Source organism: Populus alba, chromosome 8 (assembly GCF_005239225.2).
Source record: "Populus alba chromosome 8, ASM523922v2, whole genome shotgun sequence".
Lineage (NCBI taxonomy): Eukaryota > Viridiplantae > Streptophyta > Magnoliopsida > Malpighiales > Salicaceae > Populus > Populus alba.
Window position 1 is genome coordinate 8958516 of NC_133291.1, and position 27900 is coordinate 8986415.

General features: G+C 33.8%; 2 protein-coding genes across 3 annotated transcripts; both read left to right on the top strand.

The window, feature by feature from the left end:
• Positions 1 to 10766: 10766 nt before the first annotated feature.
• Positions 10767 to 17042, top strand: LOC118061182 (uncharacterized). The gene is made up of 10 exons (XM_035074576.2): positions 10767 to 11516; positions 11596 to 11733; positions 12136 to 12324; positions 14663 to 14800; positions 14895 to 15013; positions 15143 to 15275; positions 15370 to 15499; positions 15602 to 15681; positions 15796 to 15930; positions 16118 to 17042. Exons 1-10 carry the CDS (start codon positions 11043 to 11045, stop codon positions 16349 to 16351), a joined length of 1770 nt encoding a protein of 589 aa, XP_034930467.1. The 5' UTR covers positions 10767 to 11042; the 3' UTR covers positions 16352 to 17042.
• A 3402-nt stretch (positions 17043 to 20444) lies between these two features.
• On the top strand, positions 20445 to 27228 carry LOC118061181 (uncharacterized). Of its 2 annotated transcripts, none has more exons than XM_035074574.2 (9): positions 20445 to 20990; positions 21621 to 21971; positions 22063 to 22278; positions 22766 to 23418; positions 24198 to 24294; positions 24386 to 24439; positions 24520 to 24638; positions 25504 to 25694; positions 26441 to 27228. In XM_035074574.2, the coding sequence occupies exons 1-9, from the start codon at positions 20751 to 20753 to the stop codon at positions 27082 to 27084; spliced, it is 2565 nt and encodes an 854-aa protein (XP_034930465.1). In that variant the 5' UTR covers positions 20445 to 20750; the 3' UTR covers positions 27085 to 27228. The 2 variants fall into 2 exon arrangements, with proteins under 2 accessions (XP_034930465.1, XP_073267129.1); XM_073411028.1 differs by lacking the exon at positions 20445 to 20990 and adding an exon at positions 21043 to 21387.
• Positions 27229 to 27900: the final 672 nt, after the last annotated feature.

Sequence of the window (27900 nt, forward strand, 5' to 3'; positions counted from 1 at the left end):
AATGCATTGCCCGTGGGCTTGCAGAGTGTAGACCCGTTTTGAAAAATCCCACAACGTGCTTGGCACGTGAAGAGACGTCCCCATTCGATGATCAAAACTCAAATGTCAGAGGGCTGCCCTACCTAATGGAGACCATTTGACTCAAACGGCCCCGCCGTTAACGTCCGACCCGTTTATCGTCACATTTCAAATTCTATGAAAAAGAAAGAAGCGCTAGACTGCATTGAAGCCCTCAACAGCCTTCTTATTGTGTTTTCCTTTGAAAACCTCACAGGGCAACATCAAGGGATCCAGGGAGTGTTTGTTTTTATCGTCTAGCCGGCATTTTTAACTCTCTCTCTTTTTAATGTAAAAGAGTATTAATTTTCGTGTGTGTGTGTATTTTTATCATTTTAATATACCAATATAAAATAAAAAATAATATTTTAATATATTTTTAATTAAAAATTATCAATCGCCAGTGTTATTATAAACACACTAACTACTCCTAAACTATTTAAAAAAAAAAAATAGATAGAAAATTCTTACCATATCCTGTCCAAACATTATTTTTTTTTTAACTCTAAGCGGCTGATTTTTATTTTTGTCAGAGCATATATTATCCATGAAATATTTGAATCAGTGTGTCGGTTGGAATTTCAAATGAAAACAAATCTAACCATGTATATGTTTTATAAATAATAAATTATGATCAGATTCAACTTATACATACATACCCTCAGTGGTGTTTTTTGTTTTTTATTTTTTGAAAAAAAAAGAGGAAACTTTTTAACCTTTTAGCAAATATCACCAGTGAAACATTTCCTGTGAAATTGTATTAAAAGCCTACGTGTACAACATGTCTGTAAAAGAGAAAATTAGTATGTAAAATTATGATAACAACTCTTCTGTGGGCATCGAATAACAATGACTGGGAAAAAAAAGAATCTAAATCCTAGCAAAACGATTATAAGTAGGACAATTTAATTACAGTGTTATAATAGTTTTTTTTTTCATTTTTTTTATAATATAAAAAAGATATCAAGAAAATAATAACCTAAATTAACCTAAGTTAATTTAATTAACTCGTGACTTGGGGTAACCTCGAGAGAAGAAAAGAGAAAAAATAGAAAATTCAATGCCCAACAAAACTAATTTCAAATGATGAAATTAAAAAAAAAACACGGGAAAAAAAACCCTAGGTTTACTCTACTTATCCACCACCCACAACATGAGATTGAGATAAGATTTTTTTAAAATGACTTGAAAAAAATTATCAAAATTAAATAAATAAATCAAACATTGAAAAAAATTATTAAGTCATTCAGGGCTAACCTAATAAACCTACAACGTGTGATAACTCTAAAAAAAAAAAATGTAACCTTAGTCATAAGACTGGGATGATCTTGCAAAAGAAAAATAAAATATTTTATTTTTTGTTTTTTTATCAAGTCTAGGGGACAATATTTAAACAAAAAACAGATTAAGAAAGCAATAAAAAAAAGAGCAATTAAGAGAATGATGACCAAAATTAAATAAAAAAAACAAAACAAAATAAAATAAAATACCGAGGGATAGAATTGAAAAAAAATACATAAAAAATATTAAAAAATGAGTAATTAGAAGAATGAGGACTAAAATTGAATAAAAAAATAGATGAAATAAAATGTTGAGGGACAGGTTGAAAGAAAAAAATAAATTAAGAAAATGATAGGAAAAAAATAATAATTAAAAGAACAAGAAACAAGATTACATAAAATAAAATACCGAGGGATATATTGAAAAAAAAAAGAAAAATGATAAAAATAAACAGATATAGAACAAGGATAAAACATGAAAAAAATAGAGAAATGAAATAAAATGTTAATAAATAAAATTAAAAAATAAATAAATACAAACTAGGAAAAGGATAAAACTACAATAATCAAAAGAATGAGATATATAAACTAAACAAAATCAAATGAAAAATAATAAAATTAAAAAATATATTTAAAAAAATCCATAACAAATAAAGAATAATAATAAAAAATATATAATTGAAAGACAAAATAAATTAGGAGATAACCTTGATTTTTGGCTTAACTGACACGAATTTTAAGGAGAGAAACCTTCAATGCATGCTCTGGACAACACAGCGGTTGAGAAAATTTGGTCGTTATATAACACACAGCACACAGCGCACAGCGCACACCCCATCAATTTTTTCTTTTTCACTATTGTTTTACTTATGAAAATACTAATTTACTACCCCTAATCACGCGAAAATTCTTTTAGCCTTTTATATATTTTTGTCTTCTAAAACATCACTGTAAATGAACTGTTAAAAAAATATAAACAGCTAAACTGTCTCGAATTAATTTGCAAATCATCTCTGGGTACTCTGAAAAGTACAGTTCTACCCTTCAAGGAAGGTAAAAAATCTGTATTTATAAGAATAAAATAGTAATTATAGTATACAAATTCACAAAGAATTACCTCGCATTCTACGATGAAAGACTGATGATATCCTGTGGAGTTTTTTTTTATAATAGAATAACGTTGCTATCTTTAAATGGGACCACATGATAAAAGTCCGTGCTAAAAACAATGCGAACTGACAATAGATCCATAGCAGCTTCAAGGTGGCAGTGGCATTCGATATCACCGTGGACGCAGCTTTGTGCTGGGCCCCACTTCCCATGTGATTATTACATGTGTTGGGATTCCAATTTCACGAGAGGCCCACAATCCGCCCCCTACCTTGGTGGCGTTTTCACGGTTATGTTTCCAGGGAATCTAACCACGGACGCGCTGCAGTACTCCGCTTTTTTTTTTTTCTTTTTTTTTTTTAACAGCCGGTGATCCTTCAAAACATTTCTTACCCCCAAAAATTAAATTCATCCTCTTAAAAGAATCGAACACAAGTTCATTTATCAAGATCTAAAAAATTATTATAATATAGTCTAACTCGGTTCTCGGTTTTATAGTATTCACGGCTAAAAAAAGGTTCTGCATACTTTTAATAATTGCGTCAACCCTCAAATTATTATAATAGCATGAAAGTTTGACTCTGTTCTATCTCTCGTCTCAATCAAGACTAAAAGGAAGTGGAATCACTTATGTGCTGTGGAGACTGATTTACAGGTGTTTTTTTAGATGAATATAATTTTTTTTATTTTAAAATATATTAAAATAATATTTTTTAAAAAATTTAAATTTATTATTCAATACAAACACATCAAAATCATTTAAAAATATTAAAATAAATAAAATAATAGTTTAAAGCTTAACGAAAAACCAATTCAATTGAAGCACTAAACATGATTTAAAAACTAGTTAACCTTCATTTATTAAATTTTAAAAAACAATTTCGAGCTTAATTTAAAAACTTTATTTATAAATCAACGAAGCAAATTTAATAGGTTTATCACTCGTAGTCATGAGAAATTTATTTGAAATCCTTTCTAAGCATTGAAAAAAAGTTATTATAATATAAATCAATTTTACGTGACATGATCAATGACTTTCTTATTATCCTAATATAAGATCTCGGGGGTATTAAGATTATTTAATTGAAGAGACAATGAAAACATAAACTTATTTAATTGAGACAATGAAAACATAAACTTATTTAATTGAAGATTAAAAATATAGACACAAAATAAAATTATTATTTTTAAGAAATTTTTACAATTTCAAGATATAAAGTATATGAAGATTATCCCCTTATCTTCATCTTCATTATCTTTTTTATTTCGAGGTAGTGACTAAATATAAAGTATAGCTAGATAATTAATTATTTATTTTTTATTGGACATGGATTGGTATGAACATATCTAAATTATTGGTGGATTGAATGGAACCACCCTGTCCTTTTTTTCAGGTTGACATTCACTATGCTATATTAAGCTATTAATGACCCCCTTATCTTCTTCTTCTTCTTTTTTTGTCTGATACCTCGTGTATTCTTTTATTTATTTATTTTCACGCTAGTGCGTTAGCTGTGATTGGGTTCTTTAGTATGTTTTGGCTAACATTAGCGATGATAACACCACCACATGAAATACTTTGCATTAATTTTAAATCCAATCACCATCAAATTTGACTGTTATGATCAAGATCTAGAAATTTCAGATTGGAAAACTAAAACTTCATATTTATGATTAATAATTTAAATGAATTAATTTGAGATGAATCCGAGTCAAACCCGAACATGATAGAATCTAAATGAAGCAAGCTCGCCTTTAGATTCTAGATTCACAATAAAAAAGAAAATAAAAAAAGAGTTCAAACCTTGTTAAAACTAAACAAGTCGAGCATGGATGCTTGAAAACTCAGACTTGACTCTGACCAGCTTATTTACGTGAACATGCACATGCGAATACACAAGCATTCGTTCTCCGAGGAAAAAAAATATAAAACAACTGGAGTAGAACGCGTTATCAAACGGCTGCAAGCATAAAATAACACTGCTACTGTATTTATTTATTTATTTAAAAAAAAAAAACAGGAACCTTGGCAATTAACCACTGAGAAAATAGGGCATTGATTATCTCCACACGTGTCACGGAGGCTTCCAAGCTCTCACCATCTTAATTGACAAGGCATTGCCGAGGACAGTTTGAAAGGTAAACTGATATAATATGTCTATTGAATAAAGTTTCCATCACGTTATATATATATATAAAGAAGAAGATCGCCGCCGGGGTGCATGGCGTTATTATAAAAATGAGTGGAGGAATAGACATTTAGATTAGAGCCCCACCAGGTTTGCGCCGGCTGCATAAGAAGGAAATTGACATTTTACAGGATGCATATTACGGAATTAGCACCCGAGACTCGATAGAAACTGATCAGCCATGCTAGATGGATTATCAAAACACTCGTTAATTAAAATATCTTAAGTTACGTGCATGCGACGGAAGTAATTGCTCTGTCTTGGCCTTTTCAGCCCTCTGGAAACTAATAAATACATATAAGAACTTCTCGTTGCTGTTCACTTGTCCTCCTATGATTTGATTTTGAGATTATCCATGAGTATCGATGTCAATTTATGGACACAGAGCGGGTATAAGTGCCCAATCCAGTTCATAATATGTTTAAAAACAAGTGGAGGTTATTTTTAAAGTATTTTTTATTTTAAAATAAATTAAAATAATATATTTTTTTACTTTTTAAAAAATAATTTTTAATATCAACATATTAAAATGATAAAAAAACATAAAAAATATATAATTAATTAAAAAAATAAAAAAAATTAAATTTTTTTAAAAATACTTTCTGGCCTCGGTAAACACTGTTATATTCATTAGGCATAACAATGAGCTATAAAAATACATACTTATGCAAGTGAATGTAAGTTTATAATTTCCAGGTATTGGTATCAGCTCATACCTTATTTAGCAATTTGTTATTAATTCAAAATACCAACTTACCCCTCCTCTAATTTTTTCATAGCTCAAAAGCCAACATGAAAATCTAAAATTCCTTCGAAACCAGCTTAAATTATTTTTGATTTCATGGGTAAATTAGTAATTAAACTGTGCTGTGAAATCTGGAATTTAAAAAAAAACCCTAGCAACCAATAATCTTATTTTTACTTTTAAGGCAATAAAAATATTTTAATATTCCAAAAAAATATGAAAAAACCTTTATACCCCAGTAAAAAAAAAAGAACAAATAAATCATATATAAAATTTCATTTTACCCGTGAGCGCTAAATCTTGTAGTTTAATTTGGTGAAGGAAAAAAATTGTTAACTCATTATCACAAAACACGGTAGTCTACGTGCTTGTGTAGTATTCCAGTAATTCCCCGCGCATTGTATATCTTGTCGATTAATGTGCATCTTTCTTTCCTTTTTATTTTTAACAATCCATGTGCATTTTTATCTCAATGCGGCGGGGTTGACTTAAGGAGACGGATACCTGGCATCCCCCACGCGATAGTCATTTCAAAAGAGAAAAAAATAACTATAAAGCAACGAAATTCACTCATACAACAGCGAACCGCTCAATTATCGCCCTATTCATACATTTGTAATGTCTTCTCTTTTCCTTGAAACTGGAGGGGGAAAATATCTTCTTACTCGATTAAATTAGACAAAATTAGAGTTAAATGTAATAAACTTTAAAGAATTGTCGTGGTGATCATGGATTTATGATTTTTTATTTTTTGAATTTAAATCTTGAAATTGATATTTTTTAAAAATATTTCTTTTATTTGTATAAAGTTCGATATAAAAAATAAAAAAACATCTATAAAATCCTTTTTTTTTTAAATATAGTTTTGATTAACATGGAAATCAATAAAAAAATATTAAAATGTTCCCAAAAGTGGTACAATCATGCAAAGCAGAGAAACAGTTCTATGTATCAATTTTTCTAGTTAACCACGCAGTTCTATTTACGGACATTTGTTCTCTTTTCTTATGATCTAAACTATCTTGAAAATTAAAATGATATCAAGTGCTCATGTGAGGGGTCTAAAACTTAATCTTAGATTTTTTTTAATTTTATTATTTAATATTAAATTAATAAAAAATAATTTAAGTTGCTCTTACATCTAATAAATTAACTATGTTATATTGTTAAAATAGTTGTATATTAAATATATTAAAAGACAAATGGATTGTATAATCAGTAACATGATTATATTATATAAAAAATAATTAAATTAGTTATATAATTACATTAAAATTAGTTGATTGTAAAATATATTAAGATATGTATCGAACTATTATGAATGATTTTTTAACATTAGAGCATACATAAATAAAAGAAAATAAAATTCACATCATTCAAAAACGATTTAATCTTCCCGGGAGATGCTCGTGTACACCTGGAGCGCAATCCATCTTAGAAATTACAGGCTGTGAGATTGATTGCATGCCCCACTTATTAAACTTTAACTTCCAGAATGTTTTTATATATATCTATATTCTTTAAATAAAAAATAAATATGAAAATCCTCTAATTGAGTGTCGGCCGAAACACTTTTCAGTGCAATGCGGGTTATCTTGTGCCCCCACCGGCACAGGGAGACATGCATGCTAAAAATGAAGGGGCAAAATCGACAGCAGATCTTGACAGACATGCTCTTTCAAATTCAAGCCCACCTTTCTCCCTCGCCATTGAGTGCTAGCTGCCAGTAGTGTTATCTCTGGGTCCGCTGGCTGACTGGGCGTGAAGATGGTGTCAAATCAGGTGGCCAAGAATGGCAAAAAGAGACGACAAATCTCACAAGGAGGATCGCTCACATATTCCATCTCTGATCTCTCCCCGGGAAATTTCTAGGTGCGTCATCTACTTGGCACGGTGGGTCGGTCTATATTTCCCCCTTTTAAAGGAAATTCTCTGATCTGAGACGCTTCCACGTTTTTGGACCGGAAGACCTGGTCAATGGCCACTCGTTTTTTATTATTATTTTTTATCCATCCTTTACTTTTTATTTGCGCACAATTCTCATGCCCGATTCTAGTATTTTGCCTCACATTTTTCAGCTATTATTTTCTCAGTGATTTATTGTTTGAAACCTGTTTTTTCCTTTACTATTATTTCAAGCCCTAGGTGTAAACTGAACTGAATCCTTTTTCCTGCAGCAGCGGATGTGACCTGTCCACAATGTGAATTATATTTTTAACGGCTGCATTTAGCGTGAGTAATCGTGCGCTGTTAGCCACCCAAAATGTCAGGCGGGTTGGATGTTTTTGATAACATTTGTTTTTTTTAATATTTATTTTTGAATATAGTAAAATAAGTTTTTTTTTTTTTTAATATATAAATAAATCTTTGTGGGTGAACTGATTTTTTCTCTAGAAAATTGGAGCCCCGTAAGCTTGTAAGGAAGGAAAGATAGAAAAATTAATCCGGTCTTGTACGATCTTCAAACCAATCTCAGTCTCTTATCCTCTCACATTCTTTAAAAATAAATAAAAAAATATTCTTATTTTTCACACGTGTTCTTACTGGTCTTTAACAAATTGAAAATCGAAAGAGTTTCATTCATTAAATGTTTGATATAATTTCTGATTTTGTTTTTTAAAAAATATTTTTAATTTGAAAAAATATTAAATTAATAATTTTTTGATATCCTATGATGGTTTTAAAATATTAATATCAAAAATTAAAAAAATAATATTTTAAATTTAACAATTACTTTAAAAATCATTTTACATCACAATCTCAATCATCTTCGAAGTTAAGAAACGCGTGAGACACCCTTGCAGAAATTGTTTTAAGTCAGAAAACTTTATATTATTCACGGTTAAAGTCCTGCCTGAAGTCCCAAACAGCGCAGCACCATTTTGCTACTATAATCTGGGCAACAAAGGGATTTGGGGCCCAGCATATTTTGCACTAAGTGTATTGGGCTGAAAATGTAAAGTGGAAAGGCCGAATCTTGGGTCTTATCCATATCAAACCAAAGCCCAAGCGCCCAAGAGTTCTTTTCTTAGGCAGACTCATGTCTGATTGTCGACTGTTGCCTAAGAAAATAGGCCCTGGATTCTTGTCTTGCTTGAAAAATCAAATCCTTGAAAATTTCCAGATATATTTCTCCATGCTCGCCTCTCCTTGGTGATGAAGAGAGCAATCCTGGTTTCCTTCCCTAGGGACCTCAAAATCACAAGATTGTTGTCTTTCCCAAAGGCTAGTCTCGTAAAAAAGACCTCTCATATCTACCTGCCCTGATTCCTTGACTATGCAGTCCGTCGACAATAGTCACGGGTTAGCATCTGGGGTCAGTGGATGAAAGGGACTAAAATGCCACCATGTGAGGCTTTTAAGGGTCACTTTGTCATTGATTTTTTTTGTAAAACTTATCTCAGTCCCAGTTTTTATTTTTTTAACGAATAGGTCCTTATTCTGCCCTGATATGTTAATGGAAAATACTTTTAATCTCTTAATCGAACAAACATTCACGGTTTGGTCCTTGAATGTCAAATATTCAATTTAATTGATTATAGGTATACCTGGCCAAACTTTGTGTGGGTGTTCAAATGTGCGAGCATTATTGCTGACAACATTACAATAATGTCATGAATAAAGATTTTGCGATACAATCTTGATGAAATAAGAAAAAAATTGATGGATACCATTTTATCAAAGAAGACAGTAGTGACCTCGAGAAGTGGCTGGAAATTGAGTGCACGGGATGGTAGCCACTTGAATTATGTCTTTTTGGTGATTGTTAAGGATATGAGAATTATACACTCTCATATTTCAGATGTCTGTGAGAGAAAAAATATTGCCAAGAGAGGATGGATCGATGACCCTCTCCGGAGTTAATATGTGAAGTTATAACTCCGGGCAGAGTTGTATATGGGCAATAACCATGTTTCTGAACCCGGTGAAGTTTACTTGACAAATTGAAGGCTACTGCTTATTTTTATTTTCGATGTTTTAGTATTTATAAGCAGGTGGAGTCAGTACTAAATCTTCAAATTAAGGGACTAGAAATTTGCCGGGGTGGCTCATTTTCTTTGGAGCGGTGGCCATGTAAATGGAGTGGGGTTAAGGAATAGAGGGGTGGTCTCTCTAAGTTTTATATATAAACTTAATCACAACTTTTTTCCCTCTATGTTCATCAATGTTTTTACTATTATAAATGGGTGAGAAGATGAGTGATTTTACAGTGTAAAAAACACCAGAGTTTATAGATTTTCTTTGGGTGCGAGAGTAAAAGGTACAAGGGGTTCTGGAATTGGATTCCAGGTATAAAAATCACAACTATATTCTTGCATTGACAATAATTATTATACCAACAAACCACTCAACTACCTCTTTTAATTTATTATTAACAATAATTATTGCAATCTTAAATCTGAGTAATAAAAAATTGTTGCTCTGGAGGGTGTTTCACAATTCACACTCTCTAAGTGACGTGCCGAAGAAAAAAGAAAAAGAAAAAGATAAAATTCTCAAAAAGCCTGATCCAGATTTCCCGGGTCAGCCCAGGTATTTGGATATTGTCTCGGGTATAGCCCAGCTGCGGGCAAAACTAGGATCATTTTTATTCATATTTTATTTTATTTTATGCATGTTTTTAGTACAAAAACTTTTTACATATTTCTATACATAATCTTAATCTCAAAGATTATTTTCAACCTACACAGCCAATCAGATACTTCATCTAAACCAATAAAATTTATTTATTATTATTTCATAACAAAATACTCAAACTGACTTTAGTATGAAGATTTTTGTTTTGCATGCAACTCCAACTACAAAAATACAAACTCAGCATCCCGGAGATTCATTGAAGTTTTCATCAAATTCTCCTCTAAGAAACGGATAGGATGGTTTTAAACATAAATGATATAATCGAAAATCTTGAAATCTACATAGTTTAAGATTTGTGTAAAATTAGACATGCCTGAGTGGTGCCTGCTGCGAGTCGTGGTTGGAGATCGCACACAAGAGGAGCTGAGGTGTATTTTGCGTGGCGATTGAAGGCTTGGAGGTGTGCCTCTCTAGGTAAATTTACGCAGCACTCGAAGATCTGCGTTAAGATAATGACAATTCATTGCTTTTGGATAACGACGCCAGTGGGTGGTTACAGCTTACACCCATCTGCAGGTCAATTCTTGACCTCTCTGGCCTTGTAAAAAAAATACTCCAGCAAATAGCTATCCTTCAATCCAGGATTGCCTTTTGATTTTGCCTTGCATTCTTGTTTAAGATGATTTGGCTTAACATCCGACCGTTGCCCTCCAAAGGCCAAGTTACATTTTTCACCAACAAAATGACTATTTTTATTTTTATTTTATTTTTAGATATTAACATATTCAAAGGTAAAAAAACAACCATTCCCGAAAGCTTCTATTAAGTGCCATTAATGGAAGATCATTAAGGATAATGAACTATTTAGAAGGAAAAAACACAAACACATAAAATTAATAGGAAAGGCAACACGGTAATAGGTGAAATTTAAAAAGTCAACTCGTTCAAATCGTCTCCCCAGGCAAAAATTTCTCTTTCTTTCCCCTCGTTTCTCTGTACCTCTCCCTCCCCGTGAAAAAGCCAGACATTTTTTTGTTTATAAAAAGAAACCCCCTATATTTGAAGAGGAAGAACAACAACAGCATGGATTCCTTTGAATCAAGCGAAAATCACCAAATCGCCGGCAGCACCAACACTCACTCAAACGCCAACGATCACGGCTGGCAAAAAGTCACTTACGCCAAGCGCCAGCGAAAGCAGAAACCCGCTGCTCATTCCGCCGCCAATAATTCCAATGACAACAACGAACCAAACAATGTCTTCCGATCTCTCGAGCTTCAGTCTGAAGACCGCCGCCTTAAAATTAATGAATCTCAGAGAGTCGCCGCAAATGCCGTCGCTGTTGCTGATACTCGATCGAGATCGAAGCACCACCGATCTGATGGCGAAGAAGGTGATGATTATGACAGCGATGATACTGGATTTCCCGAGGAGAATGCCAAGGCCGATGAGAAGAAAGTGAAGCAGAAGAAACCTAAGAAACCTAAGGTGACTGTAACTGAAGCCGCCGCTAAAATTGATGCCGCCGACCTCGCTACCTTTCTCTCTGACATATCGGTAGGTGTATTATATATTTATTTCTGTAATTTTGAATGATGTGGTTGATTTTTGACATGTAGTTTTTTGGTTTTTGTAGGGGTCATATGAGGGGCAGCAAGAGATTCAGCTGATGCGATTTGCGGATTATTTTGGGAGGGCGTTTTCGGCAGTGAATTCGTCGCAGTTTCCTTGGGTTAAGATGTTCAGGGAGAATCCTGTGGCCAGACTTGCCGATGTGAGTTCTAATTTAATTGTTTGTTTTGGTTTATTTAGATATTTTATGTTAAATTCTGTCTTAGGTTCAGCATGGCAAATTTCAAATCTTTAATTTGATTGAATTTAAGTTGTCATGTATGCATTGTTTTTTCGTCTACTTGCACTGCACTGTCCTTATGTTAATTTGTAGAGAACAATTCCATTGATTTGTAAACTTATAGCATTTTTATGAATTTGATTTCATCATCATGTATGACTTGATGTGCAGTTATGATTTTTTATTATATTCACCGCTTGCCTCACATGTATTCTTTTGATTATCATGTCCTCTACATTGCTGATATTTTAGTCTGACAGCTTAAGGAATTTTTTTTTTTCCATTTTTCATGAAATAATTTTTGGCCGTTGTATGCTTCAACAGATTCCACTGTCACATATTTCTGAAGCTGTTTATAAAACATCTGCTGACTGGATTAACCAACGCTCCACTGTAGCGCTTGGTTCATTTGTACTATGGTCTTTAGACAGCATTCTTGCAGACTTGGCAAGCCAGCAAGGTGGTTCTAAAGGTTCTAAAAAGGGCGTTCAGCAAGCATCGTCAAAGTCTCAGGTAAGTTGATGGAAACATTGCTGTGTTTTTTCTACACCATGTCTTGCACTTGCCTGCACATTACTCTGATGCATGGCACTGTTGAGTTGTGGTTTTTCCTGATTTGCATGAATGTTTAGTGGTTCCCAACACTGAGGCTAATTTCCTCAGGTGCATGGATATAGAGTTTAATTTGTGTATATTAGAAAGTTTTCGGTTCAAATATATTAATATTTGGTACTATCTTTATTAGAATAGTGTCATGTCTTTGATGTGTTGAGCTTTTAAACATGCAGGGTGGTCAAAATGTTCTTGAAGCATATATTTTGACATAAAACACCATATGGTACAGACACTTGTACATTTGTCATGTTATGATCGAGGATTGAGTTGATGGAAATACATAAGAACTTTTGCATTTTGATTTTATCAATTAATTCATCTTTTCCTGTAAATGCAGGTAGTCATTTGTGTGTGCTTAACACAAAAGTATATATTCATTAGAAAGCAGCAAGTAACAGCAAGTAGACATGCAAAAGTTGAAACCTTGACACATTGAATTAATTCACGTGGCATCTATGAGAACATAGTCTTTGAAGAGTAAGTGTGTGCCAATAGATGGATCCCAACCTGCCCTGACCCCATCGTATTTACTACCAGTCCCAAACTCTTGCATATTACTCAATGACATGCATAGGCTTCAGGACTAAAAACTCCTTAGCCCTACTGATCTTAACTTCCTAATGTAAAAATATTGGGTTTATTATATTCTCACAGATAGCTTGGCCTCACCTCTGAGTGTTAACCATGATGCGCAAGCCTTACATCTAGAGTCATTGACCTTGTGCTAACTTCATGCCTGGTTCATGATGCTTACAAGTTCAACTTGTAAACAGCAGCCTATTTTTCAATTTGAGTTGCAATTAGTTTCTTTCTTTGAAGTGGTATACGTCCTTTCAGCATTCCATTACTGTTTTGATAATCAATACACTTGAACTAGTATATTGAAATCCAAATACTATAAACTCTTTTTTAAACCAAACACTGGTGAATGCGGGCCATCATCTTGTGGGTGACCAATTCTGTTGTTCCATAACCACCATTTCTCCTGAAATAATATTGGAGGTCAAATTTAGGTTTGAAAATCAAGAACTTAGATTGCTAAATTTTATGTGGGATCGTTTATTTTAGCTGTAAAGGCCAGGCATGACTTTCCCCCCTGAGTTGCGATGTTAGAAACTTTAGGTGTTCCATCAATGCTGCTGTCTGGAATATGCATATCAAAGCCATTTTGGTCTAATCAGGTTCCTTAGATGAAATTTTCATGAAGCATCAGGAAACGCTCTGTTTGGAGTGAGTAAGCTATGTGATTCCCTTTTTTATACATGGTACGTTGTTATCCTGTCAGTTGGGATGTAGAGTGCATTCATCAATCATTTGATGTCTACAGTTTAGGTATCTTTTTATAATAGGTTGTTTAAGGAAGTCCATATTTAGAATCATCTTACACAAAAATGTTTGGGAGGTGGTTTCTGTAAGAATTTAGGAGAGTGACTTTCTGAAAAAATGCATTTTGATACATCACATATAACTTCAGGTGTACTTCTTGGATGCCAAAAAATAGGTTTTGGAGTAAATAAATCCAGATTTTCTTCCATAATAGTCTGGCTTTTGTTCTTTCTCCTCGATGAGGCTTTGATGCGCGTTGCTCTTGAGAGATTTGAGCACTTGCTGTATGATTTATTTAATGTAAACAGATCATGCTTTTTCTTTGTTCAAGCATCTATAAGCCAACATGTTGTAGGTTGCTCCATTTTTTTTAATATTGATTATTAAAATTTAGCTATGAGCTACAGCTAACAACTGGTGCTTTTGTTACTGAATTCTGGTTTCAGCAATCCAGAAGGCCTGATATGTTAACTTTTTTTTTTTTGCTTACTAATAATGAGGAACACTTACAGACCCCAGACACATTTGTGGCCTGTTTAATCTGGTACTTTTAATTTTGGGCATGGCTATCTGTTAATGAAAGGGCACATTTACTAATTGTGAGCACTCAGAATGTCTTGGCTAATGACGAACCCATGGTTGGTCTCAGGATCCATTTTCTAGTTTCTTCTTTGTAACAACTCTTTCCTTCTCTCCCTTCTATCTATTAACAACCGGATTAGTCCACTTCAGATGCTTCCTTTTACTCTCTGAATTACAGCTTATCTTTAATCTCTATACCTTGGTGGTAATAGCTGTTCTTGCAAACTGAGTTGTGTTTTTGTTTTTCTCTAAATGCCTTACTATGGATAGACTTGCTTGTGAAAACCTTTTACTTTGTCTAAGTGCTGATGTATAAATGAAATGACAGGTCGCAATGTTTGTAGTTCTGGCATTGGTGTTGCGACGAAAACCTGATGCTTTGGTTAATGTACTGCCAACACTCAGGGAAAGTTCAAAGTATCAAGGACAGGACAAACTTGTGGTTATTGTATGGATGATAGCACAGGTAACGGAACAATTGTATGACTTCAGTAGTCTGCAAGATGGGCACCTGTACCCATTGTTTTATTTACCTTAACTTTGCAAATTTTATTGTGTAGGCCTCTCATGGTGATTTGGCAGTAGGGTTGTACTCTTGGGCACATAACCTCTTGCCTATAATGAGTGGCAAAAGCTCTAATCCACAGTCCAGGGATATAATTTTGCAGCTAGTGGAGAAGTATGTATGCTTTGTAATCTGCCATTCTTCTCCCCCACCGCCCGCTTGCCTGCCCGCACAGCACACACAGCTCTCCTCCCTTTGCTTTGAACTCTAATTTTTTTAAAATTTTGTTCTATTTGGTTGCAGAATTTTGTCTGCTCCAAAGGCTAGATCAATAGTGGTAAGTGGTGCTGTTAGAAAGGGGGAGCGCTTGATGCCACCTTCTGCACTCGAAATACTGTTACGAGCTACCTTCCCTCCATCTTCAGCTAGAATAAAGGTGGGTATTTTGATCTGGGCATCTGTTGTATCGGTGCTCGGAGATATTATAGGTTCAGTGCTCTTAATTTCTTTTGTATGTGGTGTTCATGCAGGCTACTGAAAGATTTGCAGCAATCTATCCCTCCCTAAAGGAGGTGGCTCTTGCTGGCGCGTCTGGAAGCAAAGCAATGAAACAAGTATCACAGCAGATACTGAGCTTTGCACTAAAGGCAGCTGGAGAAAGTATGAGAGCTTGATTTGATTGCATTTTCAGTTACGTAATCTTTTTGCCATCTAGGGAAAATGATCTTGAGTTCAGCATGATATATATACTGTCTTTAACAGGCATTCCAGAGTTATCTAAGGAAGCAGCTGGAATTTCCATCTGGTGTTTGACTGAAAATGCTGATTGTTACAAGCAATGGGTAAGTTACTTTCTTTGATTTGTTTTTTCCATAATGAGTTTTATGTTCATGGATGCTGGCTATCCTTGTTTTGTCACCACCCATGTCTAATTTTGTCATGAACTGGAGAAACAGGATAAGGTTTACCAGGATAATCTAGAATCTAGTGTTGCTATTCTTAAAAGACTTACGGAGGAATGGAAGGAGCTTTCAGTGAAAATGGCTCCTCTGGATCCTTTGAGGGAAACCATCAAGAACTTCAGACAGAAGGTAGTATCTTGCTCTTTTCTATTATTTGTTCTCTATTAGCATTTTCAAATTATTTGGCGATTGTAATACAATTTCAATGCAAAAGCTGTTCCCCATCATGTTGTAACTGAATTCTTACCTATGAAAGTGCTATTCATGGTATGCAAAGTAATTTTCCTAATTCTTGGTTTATGATTTTTGCATATAGAACGAGAAAGGAATGGAAACTGAAGCTGATGCTGCTCGCCAAGCACTCTTCAGGGATGCAGACAAGTACAGCAAGGCCCTATCAGGAAAATTATCACATGGCCATGGTTGCCTTAAAGGTATGGCCGTTGCTATTGTTGCATTGGCTGCTGGTGCTGCCGTCATGTCCTCAGACTTGGAATCCTGGGACTGGAAGGAACTGCCTTTATTTATTAGCTCTCAATTCTCTTTCTAAGGAGGATGCTGTGTGATTGTCAACCAACATTGGTGCAAAGCATCGATTTGTTTTTAGGATACCAGTTTTCCTCAATTTTGCACTCTTGATAATAGAGAAAGGGAAAAAATTTCGATGACATTTAGGATCCTTTTTTGGTGGTTCACATACAGCATGAGAACTCGGGCTGTTACAGTATCGAGAAAAGCACAATGGCTCTAGGGTGGGAGACCTTTTGAAGGGCCTCGTTCCCTTCAAATAAGTTGATCAAAACCAGTTTTATTTGATATTTTGACTTTGAGGTTTTGTGAACGAAATCATATTACATGTTGAGAATATTTGAAATTCTCGAAAAGAATGGTACAAAGTACAAACAAGTAAATAACCAATAGGAAGCATTTTGTCAGTCGCCTAATGTATCTGGAAGAGATCCAATTACGCTCGCTGCTAGAACTTGGAGCTAGCGGGATAGCTTTGCATTGGACGATCCTCTGGTTGGAAAATGCTTTGCAGAGAAGAAACATATAGATTGCAAAGCTGATTTGTGGTGAGAGATCATTCTATTGCTTCTTATGGCGTCAAATTTTTTCGATGTTTGTACAATTTGTTAGTTTGTATAACAACATAACTAGATGTTTTCATTCTCTTCTCCACTTTTTGACTGTCTTGTGATTTTTAAATTTCTTTTAACTTATGACTCGTGCTTCTAACATGTCTTCCATATTCACTTTCATCTGCTTCAACAAAGTTGATGCAGTTGCCACTTCATGGTGGGTACTTGCTCAATGATTATTTCGGTTCTTCCATTTTCTTGCAATTCCCACAAAGGAGAGAAGAAAACTGGCAGGACGGAGGAGAAAGTTTAGTTCAACAACAACTGGAGTTTAAATGTTTTTTGTATTAAGTTGTGCAAATGACAGATCTCTGTCGCGTATATGGTACAAGCAAGCTTGCCAAGGGCCTAAAGTCGACAAGTTTCTGAGATTTTCAATCATGATCTTCATGTGTAGCCCAAGGATGCCTAATATAATCGTTCTTTATTTTTGAAGGATCTTCAGGTTTTCACCATGGATACTTCAAGGATGCATCCCGAGGATTTCCTGAAGTTCAGAAATGTTGCCCAAAGTATTATCCTGCACATTAGGAGAAAAGAGCCCCATGTGTCGAATTAACATTATTCTGGATGAAATGAAATTTAGATAATTGCCACACTATACTAGCCTAATACAGAAAATTATAACTAATCCTGGAAAGAAAATGAAGATGCGCATGAATTGCAGATACATCTCCAAGAGCTTTCTCCTGTACATCTTTATCCTAACCCAAATTCAAGATGATAGGTTGCCATATATCTACCATAAAAAACAATCACATCAATATTATTCAGAACCAAGTAGGAAAATTAGAATATGAGAATTAATAATTCAATTCCCAGGACAAAAAGAAAAGAAAAGAATATAAGATCGATCAAGGGAAAGCATGGAAATGGAGGGATTCACTCACTGGCATCAAACAAAGTACTGAAAGGTTACAATAGCCAATTGTATAAAAACCCAAGCCAAATCTTCAGGATTATTCACTCCAGTAACAAGAAGTTCAGTTGGATTATGATCGTCTACTGAGATACTAGTTGGCCTTTTGCCTGTTATTTGGCCTTGGCGATGGGATTGATAATGTGTTTGTGATTATAGTAATTTTTGTAATTGCAGTTTGAAAAAATAGATGAAAAAAATATAAATTATAGTTTTTTTATAACTAAAATTTGAAATTCATACAAAATTATAATGCATAATTCAAAATTGTACAAATGACCTGAACATCTAAATCATTAGAGGCCATTTGTTGGGTTAACGATGCATTTGATTCTTTTTCTAAATTTTGTTTCAGTTTAGTCCTTCCACTGTATATTCTTTTAATCCAAACAGGCTAATAAGAAAGAACATCCCTGCCTTTTAATTTATGTAGCCATTTGACCCTCATATTAGTGCATAACAGGAGGTTATTAGGATAAAGAGATAGTGAATTTCGTTATCAGTTAACGATTTTTTTTACAACAATTTAATAAAAGATGGTATTAATGAAAAATATCAGCGAAACTGAAATAATATAAAATTAAGAGTAACGGGATAAGATCATCGGTGTATGGTCCAGTGGGCTGGTGCCCATCCTGTCTTTAGAGTTCGGGCCCGTAATGGACTCCTAGCTGGGCTATCATCTGCTGCAATTACACACTGACATACGATAGATAGCACAAAAACAAATTAAACCGAAATATTTATTTTAGTCAATCGATTGTTTGTTGATAATTTATTTTGATATAATTTATTTATTGTGTTATTACTGTTGAAAAAAAAAGTACATAGTAAAAAGCAACTTGATATAAAAATTAAAAACATTTTTTTAAAAAATTTGTTGGTGCCTCGAATTTTCTTCGTTTTTAGTTAACAAGCAATATTTCATCTTGGAACATGAAAAACCTGTACGAATTTAAAATTTATTGATTTATCTATAGATAACAGTGCTTAGCATCTCAATTTTTTTTCAATCTCGTAAATAATTAAATGTGATGCTATAGAGTATTAAAAATCATCACATGCAAGATTTGGCTGGAATTTTACATTCTAAACTTGTCATATTTTTTTTAAAAAATAAAAACAAAAAATAAAGAGGTTTTACTTTGCCTCTCCTTATAAAACACAATTAGTTATAATAGTGTTTTTTTTTTAAGTTTTTTTACAATTTATATTTTTCAAAAATAATTATATTTCATCATTTAACTTAAAAAACAAAAAGAGGGGTTCTACTAAACCCCTCATCACGTAACACTTTCATCTAATAATATTTTTTTATATGATTTGTATATTTTTTTTAATTTTATTTTTTTTTTTGAATTAAATTTTATAATTTTTATAATTTATTTTTTATAAAATTATCCTAATGATTCATGCAATAAGTTTAATAAACTAACTTTGTTAATTTAAGTTTTTTTTTTCTTAGTTGATGTTTTTCTTTTAATTTTATCATTCATTATAGGGTTGATTGAAAATTAAATTTTATGATTTGTTCTAATTTATTTTTTGCTTGGTTATTCTTGTTCCATGACTCGGGTTACGAGTTTGATGAATTAACTCTAGTTAACTCGAGTTATTTTTTCATGTTATTTTTAATCGATTTGTTTTTCAATTTCATATTTCAACACCGTGTTGATTGTGAATTGAGTTTTATAATTTATTTTAGTTTAATTTCTATTAGATTATCCTAATATCATAACATGAGTCGCAAGTTTGTTAGGTTAATTTGATTTGGCTTGGATCTTTTTTTATATATTTAAAAAAAATATATCATTTAACATTGAGTTAATCAAGAATAATGATTCATAATTTATTTTGGTTTATTTTCTATAATGTCATTACCATTTCATCAGTCTTGTCATGAGTTTAGTTGATTAACTTTGGTTAACTCAATTTATTTTTTTTTATATTATATATATATATATATATATATATATTTAATTTCATCTATCAATATTGAATTAATCATGGATAAAACTCTATAACTTATTTCAAACTTTTTTCTACAAGGTTATCTCGATCTCATGACTCAAGATGTGAGTTTGTCCCATGTTATCTTCCTTGTCTTTTTTTTTTTTTTTTTAATTTTACCATTTAACACTAAGCTATTGGAAATTAAGTATCATAGTTTAGTTTTATTTACTTTATATAAGGTTATTATAGTCTTATGACGTAACATGCAGATTAGAAGGTTAAATCCGAGCTGATCTAAATCAATCTTGCATGTTTTCATCCTAATATTTATAAAAAATATTCATATTAAATATTTATTTTGAATCAAATTATATATTTTATTAGTTATTAATGTTGTTTTTTAGATCCCTTAAATTTATCAGATTACATTGAATTAATTCCCATACAATTTAAATTTTTTTATACTAAAACAAAATTAATAAGACTTAAATATTTATTGTGTTAATTTTTTTTAATACAGTTCAAAATAGCGCATGAAAATGAGCTCATTGATAGGAATTTATTTATTGTTCATAGTTCATACACAGTCATAAAACACAACGACAAAGATTTAGCTACGAACAATACTTTCAGTTTTTCTTTTATCTGTTTGCCACTCTATACTGCCCTGGGACATTTTTTTTTTTTCCTTTTATTTAGAAAAACATCTTCTCAATCCAAAATATCCGTCATCCACAATTAAATAAATAAACATTCCCAAAAAAATTGTGCAGAAAAAGGATAAACCCCCCAAGATTCTCCTCCTTCTCTCAAGATCGACTCGAGAAACCCTAAACCCAGTAAATAATACAGACACCATAAACCCTTAAACCTCTCCCAAAACTATCATCTCTCTCTGTTTTTCTTTTCTCTTTTACAGTTTTAGCTAAAAGGAAATGATGGCTTTAACAATCCCAACTCACTCCAGTCTCAACCTCCCTTCTCTCCAATACACTCCCTGCAATACCTTCTTTCAAGTTATTAGACCCACAAGAAGAAAACCATCAGCCTCTTCCCATTTTCATATTTACAATAAAAACTCCAACCCCAAATTATGCTCCAAAAGCGCAGTGCTTACCAGGGCCAGTGCTGATGGCGGTGGAAGTGGTGCCGTTGATGCCAGTCCACAACAAAAGGCTAGTCTGTAATTCCTAAACTGCTTGCTGTTTTCCAAGTTTGGTTCTAGCTGTCTGATTGTTGCCAATGTAACATGTATATATGATTGAAAATGATTTTCCAAGCAATGGTTTCTTGATTTTGATTCATGCTGTGGTGATATGTTGATGGTGTCTCTTTATGAGTTTTCTTGCTTACGATGAACGATGGCACTATCTTTTGAGTTCTGGCCCAGAATTTTTAAGTTTCTATTTGTTTTTTTGTTTTTAATTATAATTTCTATTTCTATTTTTTTTTTCATTTTGATTCTCTTAGTTTTGTGTAATCATGGAGCCAAGGGAAAAAAATAGGGAGCCCATACCAGTATTGTTTTCCGATAAAGTGCTGGCCATTTACCTATTCCTTTCACCAGCTAAAGTTTTTTGAAGAAGCTAAATTTGGTTCTTGTAATTTTTTTAGAATTAGTAATTCTTATATTATGTTTTTATTGTATTTTCTTAAGGAAACCTGTGGTCTAGATTGAGAACGTGATAAATTACTACTTAACTATACTAATTCAGGGTTCCTTATTAATGCAATATATGTTGTTGTAGATGGAAAAAGTTCCTCTTTCTATGCTCAATACTGATGCATCATTTTTCTAATTTCAGAATATTGAGGACTCGAAATGTAGCTCATCTAGTTTCAGTGATAACTATGTGGCCTTGTTTGTTCGGATGCTTGGGCTAGATAACGATCCTCTTGATAGAGAACAAGCAATAGTGGCACTGTGGCAATATTCACTTGGAGGAAAGAAGTGCATTGATAACATCATGCAGTTTCAGGGATGCATCAATCTCATTGTAAACCTTCTTCAGTCAGAGTTAAGCTCTGCATGCGAAGCATCTGCTGGCCTCCTACGATCAATATCTTCAGTCAATGTATACAGAGATGTAGTAGCAGAAAGTGGAGCGATTGAAGAGATAACTCGTTTGCTCATTCAACCTTCTTTGACTCCTCAGGTACAGAAAATTATTTCATCAAATGAAATTCACTTCTTACCTTTTGGTGTTGAAAATTGGTTTGTTGAAGTAAAGTGTAAACATATTTCAGGTGATGGAGCAAAGTATATGCATTCTTTGGAACTTGTCTGTGGATGAGAAGCTCAGAGTGAAAATTGCTAACCCTGATGTCCTACCTTTACTGATTAAGTCCCTGAAAGATGAGGATATTAGAGTGAAGGAAGCAGCGGGAGGAGTATTGGCAAACTTGACATTGACCCACTCCAACCACAACATCATGGTTGAAGCAGGGGTTATTCCTAAGTTGGTGAGGGTTCTTTCTACATTTAAAACCAGGCAATTTGAAAGTTGAATTTGGTGTAGGATAATGTCATTGATTTGCGGTGATTTACTTTTTAAATGGAAAGCTTCTATGACTGAAAAAAGTCTGAAAATGGATGTGTCTGGCTTTCTCAATTGGTTTTGATGCCTTTCTTTTTCTTGGCTCGACATGGATGTTGGAGTGGGCAACAATAAGAAATAGTTGATGTATTTTCTTTTGGTCAAAAGTTTGATGTTGCTGTTGCAGTTGTTTTCCCTTCAGCAATGAAGACATTTGAATTTTCCAAAGTTTGATGCGCATTAGTGGGCTGCCCAATCTGGCATTTATTGTCTTATTTCTGTAACGGGTGAATTTATGAAGAAATCCTGTAATATAAAGCCTTTTACGGAGCACTTCCACCCTTAAAAGAGCTTCATTTGATGCTTGCTGTAAGTATCCTAAGAATTCTAATCTCCTATGATATTGACTGCAGGCGAATTTCTTAAAATCTGCGGTTGACGAAGAATCCAAGGTCATTAGGAAGGAAGCTAGAAACGCTCTGGTGGAACTTTGTAAGAATCAATACTATAGAATCCTTGTCATGGAGGAAGGTCTAGTTCTTGTGCCATTAATCAGCGCAGCTGCATATAGGTCCTTTATTCCAGCTTTGCATTCATGGCCAAGCCTACCTGATGGTTCAAAAATTGAACATACTTTTAAAGGTCCTTCAAGGTTTGGTGCTTCTGAATTGCTCCTCGGATTAAATATTGATGACAAGAATGCAAACCTTGAGGAAGCTAAGATGAAAGCAATAATTGGACGATCTAAGCAACAATTCCTTGCTCGCACAGGGGCTATAGAAGTGGAAGACACAAAATTGTCTCAAAGTGGATCATCTAAAACTAGGCAATTTACAGTTTTGCCATGGATAGATGGGGTGGCCAGATTGGTTTTAATTCTTGAACTTGAAGATGAGTCAGCCATTTGCAGAGCTGCAGAGTCAATTGCTGATGCATCTATCAATGAACATTTGCGAAATTCATTTAAGGAAGCTGGAGCAGTCAAGAACTTAATTCAGCTCTTGGACCATAACAATGATGCTATCAGACTTGCTGCTGTTGGCGCTTTGGAGAAGTTATCTATCAGGTGCTGTTTCTTAGCTTTCTTGTTTTGAATCTGTCTTTGCATCCCAGATAACGTTGGAAACTAACACTTTTGTTCTCTAGCAATGCGGTCACTCCATATGAATCATGAGGTCAAAGGTCTCTGCATGCGGCAAGGTCAATATCTTGTTGGATTTGACATTGTCATCTAAATTTCTGGTGCTAGGTATATTAAATAGAAGGATTGTGGGCAACTTACACATTTGAAAGAATCTGAAACTATGGCAGGGAGAATATGGCAGTGGCTGTTTCATAAGAAACCAAAGAGTTGAGATATTCTTTGAACCATCTTTATAAGCCTTTATACATGTCAACACCATGATATGCCCTAATCACTTGGTTAGGTTGCCACATGCTAGGGTTTTCTGCTCTTTTGAATCACAATGAAAACAGCGATTTCACTTATGTGACCAAACTGAAAATTGGTAAGACAACTTGATGCCAAAGGTTGGTAAACAAATCTATAATTAGGATCAGTTTAGGCTGAACAACATGGTCATCCCGTCTAGTCTGGTGTTTAATACTCTTGCTTTTTATGGGATAACTACCTTCTAAAAGCATTAGGAGGTCATAGCAAACTCTCTTTTGGCTGGAAGTAACTCTCAAGCTGCTGGAGAGAGAGTGAAGAGAGAGTTGTGAATCGTCAACTTCATGTTTGAATTTTATTCTCTTTTTCATACCATACCTTTCATGCTGTTGCCGTATTCTTGATGTATGGCACTTCTCATTAGTATTTTTTTAATATGCATCTTTTTGATTCAGCAATGCAGTTTGTGAGACAATTGAAGCTGAAGGTGTTATGGCTCCCTTGATCAACATCTTAAAGAACTCAGAGATGTCTGAAAGCATGATGGAAAAGGTAGTTATATATTAATCTTATATATTGCCATCAAATTTGTTGTTTATCATGATGAATTGCTTATGAGGTTGTAAAAAATGATGTAATGCAGGCCTTGAATTTACTGTCTCGAATCTTAGACCCTAATAGGGAAATGAAATTGAAGGTCAGTTTCCTGCTTCTTGCAACATGTTGTGAAAGCTTAGAATTCTCCATATGCTTACCAGGTTTTGTAATGCATTGCAGTTTTATGATGAACCAGTTAATGGATTTAAAAAGGAATTGGATGCAGCAAGAGGTGATGATGCTTCTACTGGATTAAGTAGAAAAGTTGATGAAATGCTGCAGTCAAAAACAAATACCAGGTAATCCTCTTTTTTTTTAAAATTTTTTTTTGCTCTTCCCAAAATCAGATTTGTCTTTTCTTCACCATTCACTTCTTTCTTCTCTTTACACAAAATGTTTTACTCAGGAGTCGAACACTGATTGTTGATGCAGAGTACCCAAAGTTGTAATGGTTGTCATTTAAGTTTGTGTCTTGGTATTAAAATTTCTCGGTGGAAGTGGCATGCAAAATCCAAGCTTTTCCTCTTTAGTCATTGTCAAGTGATTTTGGACAATATTAGTTCTACATGAAAACTTATCTGGTTGAAATTTACTCTAATGTTTTTCTTGCTTGACAAAATATTCTTGAGAAGGAAAAAAGTTCTAGATTGTTATTAAAACATTCTTTATAACCTGAAGTGGTCATAAGATTGATCTTGTAATTTTTTTTCCATCCACAGACATTCTCTGTGGGAAGTTATAAAACCCTAGCCCCATGCCTTACAAAATGCCCCATATTATTATGATTTCCAGCCTCCTGAAATGCTTGACTTAGTGCATTGTTGTTTGATAGCATAATGGTCCTTGACAGCTATGCTTTGGTGGAGCTCCTACCAAAAAAAAGAGCATCCCTTTCAATTATTTATACCCAGGGCCACCTTATCTGTCCAGGGCAATTTAACAGAAATGGGCAGATTATATAATGGGCCAGCCTTAGAGATATTTAGACAGTATGCCAACTGGAAATAAGTTTTTTTTTAGTTATCTTGAAATAGGATTTTGATTTCTGTGAATGATTTACCATTTATGCATTTGTTGAACCAAGTGTAGTGATCTATCATGTGATTAACTACATGCATGACAAATCATTTTACTGACACTTGTGTTGACCTTCAAATCTCATAGACGAGACGTGTTGGACCTGGATGTTGTTGCTCGCCTAGTTGATATGCTAAAGCACCCATCCCCAGAGCTACAAAGAAAAGCAGCTTCTGTCCTTGAGTTTGTAGCAATTAGTGACTCAAGCATGGACACAGTCATCTCAGTGAACATCGAATCTGGTCTGCTTGCTATTTTCCAACAAATAGAATTGAACGGTATGTGAGATGATTGCCTCTACAGAAATTTCTTTTATAAAAATGAAGTTATCTCGAGATATGTTTTTGTGCTTAAACAATGGTTGGAACTTTGTAAATTAGTATCTTGCTTTGATTGAAACTTTCCAATATATTAAAACTGAATTTAACATCTTTTGGTTGTTGGCTGTTGCTTTTGTTTTACTGCTTTTATCCACCAGGCAACTCCATACAACCTATGCAATTTTTATATTACTGACTATTGATTAATTTTATTCTTATCGTGTTCTGTTGATTTTAAAGTTTCATAAATATTAGCAGGTTTTTAAAAACATTTTGACAATTAACTGCTATTTGCTGAAGTACTAGTGACTACATGCATGTAAATGGCCTACTTTTCACAAATTCTAGCTTTAGGCACAAATGAGACATTGAAAATAATGTTTTTTATCACTGTAAAAGTATTTGAACAACTTGTACGTACCTTCAATTGTTTTTCTTTCTTTCTTTCTTTTTTAAAATAATGTCAGAAACATTCCGAATTTTGTCCGAACCTTAACAATTTGGCTGCTGTGGGGAGTTTAGAAAACGAACTTGATTTCTTTAATGACAAAAAATGTGTTTAATTGAAATTTTTATCTATATTGATGAATTGTCTTTGTTATGGATCACATTTCGTATTTTATTTTGCCGTATGCAGTATAATTTGTTATTGATTGTACTGTTTCAGATGTGATTATTTTTGAATTTTTTTATATTTTTGGCAGAACTGGAATCTGATGATGACAGTCAGCAGGCAGAAATACATGCCGTTCAAGTTGAAGAGGTTGGTCTTGCTATATCTTCAGCTTCCCGGTTACTCACGAAGCTTCTTGATTTGGAACTGTTTCGACACACTATAAACCCCTCCCTTTTCACTAAGTTGCTTCGTAAAATCCTGAAATCAAACATTCCTCTTCAGTACAAAGATTGGACTGCTGCTTGCCTTGTTAAACTCGGCTCTCTCTACAGTCCTACTCCCATCCTTGGATTTGAGAATCCAATCAACATGGAAGTTACCCTTTACGAGAAGATACCAAGACTAATAGACCAAATGAGATCCTCTTTCTCTTTAGAAGCACAAGAAACTGCAGTTTTAGAACTCAACAGGATAATTTCTGAGGGAATGGTAGATGCCACTCGAGCTGTTGCTTCTGATGGAGGAATATTTCCATTGGTGAAGCTAATAGAGGGAGGAAGTGAGAAGGCAGTCGAAGCAGCCATATGTATCCTATATAATCTAAGCATGGATAATGAAAATCATGCTGCAATTCTAGCTGCTGGGGCGGTGCCAGCTCTGAGGAGAATTATCCTGTCAGAAAGATCACAATGGAAACGAGCTTTGCGTTTGCTGAGGAATTTACCTACATGATTAGACAAAATCTTGAAGTCAGTAGTTACCTGGAGACAGTTGCCAAGAGTTGTATGAATGTATACATGAATGCTGATAAAATTTTACCCCTTTAGAGAATCACCTAATGAAATTTATGAATCTACAAAGATGAGATTTCTTCAATGGTTCTTGTTGGGCCTTGGTGATTTTATGCCTTTATTCGTAGTACAGCTGTATCTTTATTACCTTATACTCCCATTTTTAAATGTCTCTCCACACGTTGTCAGCCTGGTCTGCCATAATTTTGCAGCTTACCTTTACATAAAAATCCGGTGCTTCAGCTTTTTGTTTCTATACGGAGAATATATATTCGCTTATGGAAAGATATATACACTGTAGTGAAAAATGAAATGGACATGCCCACAGCCCTGCAAGAACTAATCATCACATATTATTGAAGTTCAAATAAATAAAAGAAAAATTAAGAGTAAGAGAAACAAATAAATAAAGTTTTAGGTAGAAAATGATTTAAATGCACGCACAGCTGAAGATGTTAAAGTCACGTGATCATGACATTAAAAATAACTAAAAAAATTATTTTGAATTTTTTGTTTATCTCTAACAGAAAAACGAGAAAAACAGCCAGGGACACAAAAACGCATGGGCATGGCTTGCTTATCCTGCCACTCCATGACCAAAACACCTTGAGTGTCTGCTTTTCTTCCCACCAATACCAACTCTCCATCTCCACCATCCAACACTGATCCGAAGCCTCTTCCAGTTCCAGTTCCCACAACAACAGCAAGTACCAGAACCAAAAGCACCCCTACTCCACCGTTACCGAGAAAGAAAACG

Coding starts and splice junctions, on each gene's coding strand:
- LOC118061182 (XM_035074576.2), top strand. CDS start 11,043: ATGGATTCCTTTGAATCAAGCGAAAATCACCAAATCGCCGGCAGCACC. Junction 15,014..15,142: donor ATTTTGCAGCTAGTGGAGAA/GTATGTATGCTT, acceptor ATTTGGTTGCAG/AATTTTGTCTGCTCCAAAGG. Junction 15,500..15,601: donor ACTAAAGGCAGCTGGAGAAA/GTATGAGAGCTT, acceptor TGTCTTTAACAG/GCATTCCAGAGTTATCTAAG.
- LOC118061181 (XM_035074574.2), top strand. CDS start 20,751: ATGATGGCTTTAACAATCCCAACTCACTCCAGTCTCAACCTCCCTTCT. Junction 24,295..24,385: donor CTGAAAGCATGATGGAAAAG/GTAGTTATATAT, acceptor GATGTAATGCAG/GCCTTGAATTTACTGTCTCG. Junction 24,440..24,519: donor ATAGGGAAATGAAATTGAAG/GTCAGTTTCCTG, acceptor AATGCATTGCAG/TTTTATGATGAACCAGTTAA.